Here is a 9,619-nt window from a genome sequence, read left to right as displayed (position 1 = left end):
AGTTACTTTTACACCAGTCTTTTTCAGCATCCTGGAAAGACAGTCAGTCTGCACTTTCTGTTGATATGCCTTGCTAACTACCTCTAGGGGCCTGTGCTGTCACCGTGGCTCTGAGACAGAGGCTCAGCCAGGAAACATTGCCTGATGCCTTTGTCATGTGCAGCATCTATGATAGTACACCCCAGCTCTGTAACGGACCGATCCAAGGAGACCTCTCATAGGAAAGTCATCCCACAGGGAAACCCGAGGGTCAAGTGGAACATTTGAGGGCTTTGATAACAGATTTGGTGTCGCGGAAACGCTGACACTGAGGTCTCTGGAGCATAATAAAAAAAGAAACACACACAAAGTTATTTGGTTTTCAGTAATTATGTTCTAGCTGTTAAAAGGGCTGTTGTTGAGATTAAAGAGCTATAATTTTTGCGCAATTGGTTACAAATTCCACAACAATTCGTCAGCTATTATTGAGTAAAATGCTAATTTCTTTGCATTCAGAACAGGTCTTCCCCGGTTGTGAGCTGAACACATGCAACAGCTGTCAATGGCCGAGACACAGAGTGGGGAGAGTGGAGAAGCAGGGATGAACTGTCCCATCCTACCTACACCCGCCTTAAACACTGTGTGTGTGTAATCAGGCTTTGGATAGAAGATTTGTATTCCGTGCTCATTCTGTGCACACAGATTTAGAAAGTGTGCCTATTGGGAATCCGAGGGCACAGCTTATAAATCCAAACACATGGACTAACGCATCGTTTTTTTCTACCACGTGTAGAGACTTAATTAAATTAGCCCTACAAAAAAAACATAGACATGTTTTTTTGACTTTTTTTTTTTAAAAACATTTTACAGAAGAGCATGTTTTTCATTGTGTGTGTGTCGGGGGGGGGGGGGGGACGTACTAATAATGACGTCACATTCAAGTCTAGTTGAGATTCTCAGTGGCAAAAGGGCAGTAACTGTAGTGAGAAGGGGTGGGTGAACAAAAGACATGTCATTGCCCACAAAAAAAGTTTTTATTTGGGTGGGCCTACCCGACAAGCTACAGGGCCTCCACTTGCTGTTGTCACAACCACAGGTTGTTGGTTCTAAACCTCTCCTTCTCAGCTTACATCCCTGGTCTAGTGGGGTTTTCCAGCTGTGCCTTGGCCAGGCTCCCATACCAGGGCGTGTTAAGAAGGTAAAATTGTGGTGGCTCGGTTTATAGGGCTGCTATTAGATTTCAGTGCCCATATTTTCGGCATCGCTGGATCCAGTATCGTTTTTCCCTGTGTCCTCGTGCCAAAAACACTGAGCCATGTTTTTAGCCCTTCTTTACTCCAGCGCCAACAGGGCTGTGTGCGTACGTGTTTGTGTGTGTGTGTTTTTTTGGAATAGGTGTGCATGTGATAGGGTGCATACATGTGTAGATAAAAAAAAAAGAAAAAGAAAAAGAAAAGCAGGTTTACTTTGTTCCTCTCCCCACATCTGGTTTATCAGTTTGATATTTTACACTGAATCATAGTTTAATTTTAAACTATGCCACACTCTGTCATAGTCTTAGGGCAGCATTTTCAAAGCTATTGTTCATATCTGCCTTGGAAGCTTGTTTTTAAAAACCAAGTCTGTCAGCAGCAGAATTATATTACGCCTAATTCGTCATGACTTCACCGCAGGGTTTACGTAAAAAAGAGGAAGCTGATAAGAGCGACAGCTGTGTGGGAGGAGATGGGCTCATTTGGATGTTTTCATTTGGAGAAATGTTCCAGTTATGGTCAGTCACAGGGATGGCTTGAGAACCAAACCTGCAAGGACCATTGGGAAGTCCAACTGGTCTAGTTAAATGTGTTGATGAAAAAAAGGTACAATTTGTTATCACAGAATTTTAGGTCTACATTTTGTGTTGGGGAGCCAAATAACTAAGATGATAGTGTCATTAGGACAATTTTAAATTGCATTGTTTGTATTAAGCATCTGTAAATATGAATAGACTTATACAATTAATCAAGACAGAACATGGATTCTTTCTGAAGAGCAATACTAATGTAACAAGCTTCTAGTCATTTCCAAGAAATATTTATTGAAAATGCAAATGTACATTTGTATGGTACAAATCTCACCTCAATTCAGCTAATGTGCTTCCGTGGTTGTTTATAAAGTTCAACAACAGATGTAGATAATGCATGAAAATAATTGCTTTAGATATAACATGCAGGATTGTACATATCCGTCCGTCTCTATTACACTGTGATACAACTTCCAAGATATTTATTTTAGAAGAGCTAACTTGTTTTAGTGCTATTACCCCCAGCAACATTATGAGAGATTAAAGGTCAAATCTATATTGGTCACTGTGTTTTGGTCAAAATTTTATCTCAATCGGATTATGGGTCCTGAACGCTTGCACATGTGTTGATTTAATCATGGATGAAATTCATCAAAGATGAAATCAAGAAACTTGTGCTTTGTTATACTCAAATAAATAAATAAAGTGCTCCACATACAGTTTGATTTGAATCATCCAAGCAACACCTCACCGTCTTTGATTGTATTGGTTAAAGAATCTCACTGGGTATATATAGTTATTTCCTCCTTTTTTTTTAAGGTAAATGAAATGTAATAATGCCAAAAACTTTTTTCTTCGCAAAGAATAGTAATATACTTATATACAAACAAAGCACAATTGAACTCTTTTTCATAGTGTTAAAACAATTTTCTATATTTTTAATTGCATGACCTATCTGTTTTAAGGTCTGCTCACCTGGTGGACTAATATCCTACACATATTATCACTATCACTAATTTAGTTTGATAATAACATTCACAAATTATTAAATCTATTAAACCACACATTAGAAAACTGCTGTTGTCCTCAAAGTAGAAGAGCTGATAAAAATGAGGGTTTTATGTTCCGATTGTTAGTTCCCAACCTGGAGATTCGTACCAATAGATAATTCATTTTTTCCCTTTATATTATATATCAAAGCCTTCCAATAAATACGCATTAATCAATCAAGTGCAATAGGTGGAGAAGATAATCATGTCTATGTTTAGCCGCTGCCTTTCAAATTGCTTAATTGTTCACAAGGGAAGTAATCTATTAACACTCCCCATTAACACTCCCCATTAACTCTGGACAACCCTAGTAATGTTGTCCAGGCCACCCCACATGTTAAAGTTCCATTCCTACTATACCAAACCGCATTAGTTGTGGTTGTGTACCCTGGATAAGTGGTACTTCGGATAAGCATCGTATGTCAGGTGTTATGGTAAACAGAAAAGAAAAGGCTTGACTCGTTTATAGACTAGTCTAATTCCTATACCGTGGGTTCAACCCCTCTGAGCACGTCCCACTGTGGCTCTTGTACCTTTATACATCCTTCAGTAACTCTTTGCATTCAAACACTCCACACATCAACCTAAACCGTCACATCCGGAAACATGCTTCATGTTTCACAAAAGTGTAGTGAGAAAACAATAAAAAAGAAAAGAAAAATAATGTTTAAAATGTATCACATAATGAATTATGAATAATGAATGCACCATGGAATGCTGAAATCATTATGGCCTACAACGTTGCCTGCCCAGAAAGTTTCACCTGTGTATGGTTCTCCGTGAATGTGTGTGTGTGTTTGTGTGCAAACTATTGGTTACATATGTATCCGACAATTAACAAAAACAGATGTGCGTGCATGAGACCGTCTATGTTCTGTGCACTGGTTTGATAATTGCCATGTGTCAGTGCGACTAAATGTCAGCTACTCTGTATGCAAGTGTGTGTGTGTGTGTGTCAGTGTGTGCGTGTGTGAGTGTGTGTGTATGTTTGAATGTCTCATCGGTTATAAGTGTGCATGCATACGTTTGGCGTGTGCCGATGGGATCGGGATGTGTACGGTGTGTGTGTGTGTGTGTGTGAGTGTGCTCTATGTAATGTGTGGCTACACCCATGTTTAGCGGTCGGTGCCTCAGGACCACTGACAGGAGCAGTCGGTGGGCTCCTGGATGGAGTAGCTGACCCAGGTGGAGTTCCCGCTGCAGTACAGCTGCACCGAGCGGCGCTGGAGAGCCATCTCCCGGCAGCACTTGCAGAAGCGCGCGTACGTGTTGATGTTGTAGTTGTAGATGCTGGCCGAGGGACACTTGCCGTCGCAGGACACGATGTTGACCTGCGAGAGAGGGCAACAAGCACGCAACCACAGCTTTGTTGCATGGGTTTGAAAAGACACAGACCAGTAGTCAATGGAAATCAGGCAATATACAAACAGGGCCGACACATAAGGAGATGCAGATGCAACACCAATTTCACACAGGAGACAGAGGAGTTATCTCTGAGAGTGGATACCATGTCCCTCCCCAGTGTAAACTTGGCTCTTGAGGCCTTGGAGGTGGAGCAGGCACCCGAAGAGGATCAACCCAAACAAAGCACCAGGCACTGACCAGACAGGTGTCTTCTGTGAGCAGTTCATTCCATCCAACACAATGGATATCCTTCAACATCTACGCCTAAAAAGAATGACCTAACCTGTGACAAAGACCACCGCTACGAAGCCTTAGCATCTCTGGTAATGAAGAGCTTTGAGAGGCTTGTTCTTCCCCAGCTACAGAAGGACGTTTAAGGGCAAACTGGCCGACATCGGTTTGTCCTCAAGCACCGTAGAGGGGTGGATGATGCTGAGCTGTCACTGCTGCATGGTGTATACACGCACACAGAGAGCCGAAGAGGCTTGTTATGTGCTGATTATGGGGCTTTTCAAGAGCCTTCAATGCAGTTCATCCTCACCAGGTCCCAAACTGCTCGGGATGGATATTCACCTACACCTGATTATCTATGTCCTTACATTTCTCACTGGGAGGCACCAGGCGGTCAGAGTCAACAGTCACCTCAGCTTCAACACAACCCTGTCCATTGGAGCACCCCAGGGATCAACCGCCTCTTCACCCTCTACACAGACGGCTGCAGGAGCTCGGAACTGGAGATGCCATTCATCAAATACCGGATGTTACTCAACACCATCTTGGACAGGCGGCTCTAGGCCCCATTGGTCGATTCTCTGAATGGTGCAGGGAGTGAGGAACTACCCTGACCTCAACCGCTCCAAGACCAAGGAGTTGGTCATTCATTTTTTCTAGGGTTATGGTTTGGGTCTAAATCAACTAAGGTAAAGTAATGGTTAATTAATGTAGCCTTATTGTAAAGTGTTTCCTGCATTTTATTGGTTTTTCTGTATTCTTAATCTCCATATTCTGTCAACGTACCGGCCTGTTGCTGCGGCAATCGTTCTTCCTGATGGTCATTCTCACCGTCACCCTCTGACACGACTTTCCATCTTCTTTGCCTGTTTCAACGACAACAAACACAACAGACTCAACGGGTCGGACACAAGAAGAAGGACAAGAACGTGTGCAGAGCATACACCTGGACAGAGGAGAACTGCAGCCGCACAAGGAAACGCAGAAGGGAGAGCTGACGAAGGCTGAGAGGTCTAGGTCTAGACTGTTCATATGGCAGTAGCGAGCTGATCCACACTTTTTACTTAAGCATTACATTTTAGAATGAGTGATGAGAACGACCGACAAGAGGATCTTGCGAGGAGGTTCTATTTTAGACTGTTCTCCAACCTCAACAACAGAATAGGTTGTTTGTCAATATGACCACAAGCAACCCATTTGAGCGTTTTGAACCCATTTGCTGGTACAGCGCCCCCTATTGACTGGTCGAAGAAACAGCAAATGTCACGTTCTGTCTGCCATAACAAAATTAATGACATTCATTTTATTCTAAGCGGTAGATTAAGATAGTTCCAACATTAAAATGGGGTTTGATAACATTTCAAACGAAGTGTGCATTGTATTTTTTTAATCTTCTTGCACTGAATGCATTGAATGCATAAGATGTTTTGTTTGTTTCTTAAAGGTTGTATCTTTGATGCTAGGCTGAAACATAAATGTTCACATTCATCTGATCTTTCCTCGCGATCCACTAGCTGCCCGCCCCATTAGCGGGTCGTCAAAAAACGTGTCTCTAGTCTGGAGGCAGCCTATGCTCCGTGATCGTACACAAAAACAAATGGTACTACCAATCACTCAAAACCAAAATAAATAGTATTCCAACCAATCAAAACAAGGGGTGGGTGTTGTGGGGATTTGAAAATGAAAGGTAAAGCAATCAATAAATGTGAAAGCAGAAGGTAAATAATAAAGGCTGCAACCTCATTTGGATTGAGGGAATGTTAAACTGCCATGAGATTATAATCATAGCAACGTTGTCTTTTAAAAACGCTATTAGAAAAAGCATCTGGATTATAGGTTCTTTAGTAATTGCAAGCCATTGCAGAAGTCGTCTGTAAGCAAATATAATTTTTGTTACGCCACGATATTAGGACAGTTGTTGCCATATGATGATATGGTTCTGCGCTTGTTGAGTTTAGGATACATTTGTAGGACCATTACGAGACAATTTCAAGTTGCCATGCGCTGCATATCTTCTACAATGGCTCCGCGGTTACCATGACACCCAAACAGCCGACAGATCCCACCACCAGTCTAGACGGAGAGCTACAGATCCGAGCATGCATCTAAACATCTAAACAAACAACAAAAACATCTATGACTGGTCTACTTGGCCACTACCAACAGTACATTGTTGGCGGTCAACAATGCACTGCCCAGACGCTGCGAAATGGGGGAAGAGTAGAGCGTTGTCATGTACGTGCATCCACAAGAAGCGTGGATTGAGTCAGCTTAAATGACATGGCTAGTTATTTGTTTCTCTGACCATTTCAGATTGTATTGCTGTTACATTTGGTTTGGAGGGTATGTTCGGTAATATTTTAAGAAGGGGAGTACATTGTTGAATGTCAACAATGTTGCTGGAAAGCCTTGTAGTTTTCAGCTGCTTGTTTTCTGGTACCTCGTTCACAGTTTGTGTTAACTGTAGGTGTCAAGGGACTAACGGGGAATGGGTAGAGAGAGAATCCAGAACCTGGTGGGATTGGTACATGATGGTAAGCTTTAGCATACGAACCACACACCCACCCCGAAGGGCATCACATGCTTTTCAGTGACACTTGCGATCAATGTTATTCAATGTTTCTGTTGTCAATGATCTGTTATCTTAATTCTGGGATTCACTGAAAAGCATATTTCTGTGTGAAAAAAATGAAAATGTCCAGGTCTTAATAGGCATTTAAACAAGACACAAAACAGAGATGACATGAAAGCAGTTAAACCCAGAGAGATTTGCACATTTGGGATTCAACCCAACTGGAACTATTTCAGCTTGGGTTCTGAAAAGTTGGTAGGGAACTAAATGAAGGACAAACATGGTTTTGAAAACACATGTTAGACGGTTGACACACGACAGCATGTTTAGTGTCAGATGTGACCTATTTGTCTAGAGGGACTACACTACTAACCTACTGTATCTGCATTTTCTTTAATACTCACATGTCCTGCAGCATCCGTCCATGTAAGTTAGAATACTTCCTCCAACCTAAGGGCAGTCAGAAGAAAAAAGGCAGGGATATAAATGCATGCATGCATGCATGCATGCATGCATGCATGTGTTTACATTATGTGTGTGTATGTGTGAGTGTATATATGTGTGCATCTGCCTATGTTCACACATATGTTTGTGGGCATACATGAAGAGTTTTGTGTGTGGTGTGTGTGTGAGTGTGTGTGTGTGTGTGTGTGTGAGTGTGTGTGTGTGCATTCGCGTGCACGTGTTGTGCGTGGTGGGTGTGGGATTTGGCCTATACTGCTTCCTTCATGCATGTGTACACGTGTTTGTGTGTGTGTGTGTGTGTGTGTGTGTGTGTGTGTGTGTGTGTGTGTGTGTTTGCGTGCATGGGTGCATGTTTGTGTGTGCGTTGTGTGCGGTTGTGGGATTTGACCTATACTGCGACCTCATGCATGCGTGTGTGTGTTTGTGTGCACGGGTGCATGCGTGCACGTGTGTGTGTGCGTTGGGTGTGGATGTGGGATTTGGCCTATACTGCTGACCTTCATGCACTCTGTCTCGTTGAAGGGGGGCAGCTGAAGGCGTATGAGATGAGGGTGGGGCCTGACAGTGTGTCTGCACACTCAACTTCTTGCAGTTGGACACCCAGGTCCTCCCGGCTGCAGAGACACATGGCAGAAGCCCATCGGTGACAACACGCATAACTACAACCAGCTGTTATCCTAAGCTACTTATGAATAAATGTCAAAATAATAAATCATATCATTCATGTCTGATACATAATTAACATTTAGGAACCTTTCAATCCTTGTCTTACAAATATCAGACATGAATGACCCTTGTTAATACAAAATAAGAGGAATTTAAGGATAATAATTGAGATCTTTCTCGAGAGGTTTGAGGTTATGCCAACTTCACAAGGGTTAGGATTTACATCCTAATGGAATCAATACTTTGTACTTTACATTGGTACTGTTTAAGTGTGGTACCATAACGCAATTCATTGCAGCCTCAATTAGTGAGCTGATCATCTGGGTGAGAGGAAAGACTCATCGTAAGGAGACAGTGAGATGCACCTTTTGTACCCTTTGGGTCAGCAAGGTACGAGGCAATCGTGCAGATGATGATTTAATGAAGAATGAATAACACGCATAATAAGTCATTCCCGTGCCCTCCGTTCTCCATCCGTGTACCTTATGGAGCGCCACTGTGCCGTTCTCATCCCGGTAGAGACAGGAGATGTTCCTGCACAGCCACAGCATGATGTCTGGTCTCTGGGGCGATGTACAGCTGGTTCTGCAGCAGGAAAAAAAAGATAGATGTATGTATACATAAAAATCTAAATCTAAATGTATATGATCTATATATCTGTTTGTTGTATCTCGGTGTGGCTGAGCTTTGCAAAACCATGTCATGGATAGAAAGAGAGAAAAAAGAAAGAAAGAAAGAAAAAAGAAGAAAGAAAAAAAAAAGAAGAAAGAAAAAGAAAGAAAGAAAGAAAAGAAAGAAAGAAAGAAAGAAAGAAAGAAGAAAGAAAAAAGAAAGAAAGAAAGAAACAGGAAAAAAAAACTAAGAAAAACAGAAAGATAAAAAGCAAAAAGGTCAAAGTGAAGAGTGAGAGTAGGAAAGCCCCCCTGAGGGCCCCATCGACCCACCGGCTGGCAGCGGGCGGAGCAGTTGGTGCTGAGGGTGCGGAGGCGGTGGTAGCCCGTGGCGGGATCCATGCTGCTGGTGCACTGGGTGCTGCGGCACAGACCGTCTGGGCTGTGCTCCACCAGCGTCTGACCCGGGCGCATCAGGCCACGCTCGCCGTCCACACACACCGCCTCACGCACTGCTCACCGCCGCCGCAAGGACACGCACACACACACACACACACACACACACACGATAAAAGACACATATGTCATGATATGTACATTGTGCAATGGGGACTGCTCTTCAGCAGCATAATAAGGAGGACAGAAATGATTGGAGCAGAAACAACTACATTTAAAAAATCAATTACTTGAATGAAATACTAAAGACCAATAGAGGAGGGAATTGCATTGAGAAATAGGAGGGAGGGAGGGTGAAAGACTGAATTAAAACTACTATCCATAGTTTAAAACAATCTTTAAGAAGGAATATTAAGGTGGGCCTGTGTAAGGGTTAATTTAAAATGAATAAATACTATTTTAA

The 9,619-nt window shown here is 42.5% G+C and overlaps 1 protein-coding gene across 1 annotated transcript in view; it reads right to left on the bottom strand.

Annotated features, from left to right (window-relative positions):
- Nucleotides 1–2,043: 2,043 nt before the first annotated feature.
- otog (otogelin) overlaps nucleotides 2,044–9,619 on the bottom strand; it is a 50,066-nt gene continuing 42,490 nt past the window's right edge. The window contains 10 exon segments of the mRNA XM_030377472.1: nucleotides 2,044–4,142; nucleotides 5,233–5,312; nucleotides 7,423–7,468; nucleotides 7,981–8,003; nucleotides 8,006–8,065; nucleotides 8,068–8,097; nucleotides 8,610–8,690; nucleotides 8,693–8,719; nucleotides 8,722–8,734; nucleotides 9,094–9,272. Of these exon segments, the coding sequence (XP_030233332.1) occupies nucleotides 3,942–4,142; nucleotides 5,233–5,312; nucleotides 7,423–7,468; nucleotides 7,981–8,003; nucleotides 8,006–8,065; nucleotides 8,068–8,097; nucleotides 8,610–8,690; nucleotides 8,693–8,719; nucleotides 8,722–8,734; nucleotides 9,094–9,272 (740 nt within the window). The 3' untranslated portion in view covers nucleotides 2,044–3,941.

The sequence above is a fragment of the Gadus morhua genome, chromosome 14 (genome assembly GCF_902167405.1).
Source record: "Gadus morhua chromosome 14, gadMor3.0, whole genome shotgun sequence".
Taxonomy (NCBI): Eukaryota; Metazoa; Chordata; class Actinopteri; order Gadiformes; family Gadidae; genus Gadus; species Gadus morhua.
The sequence above is the reverse complement of the archived record's forward strand: the minus strand, read 5'-3'. Positions and strand labels throughout refer to the sequence as shown.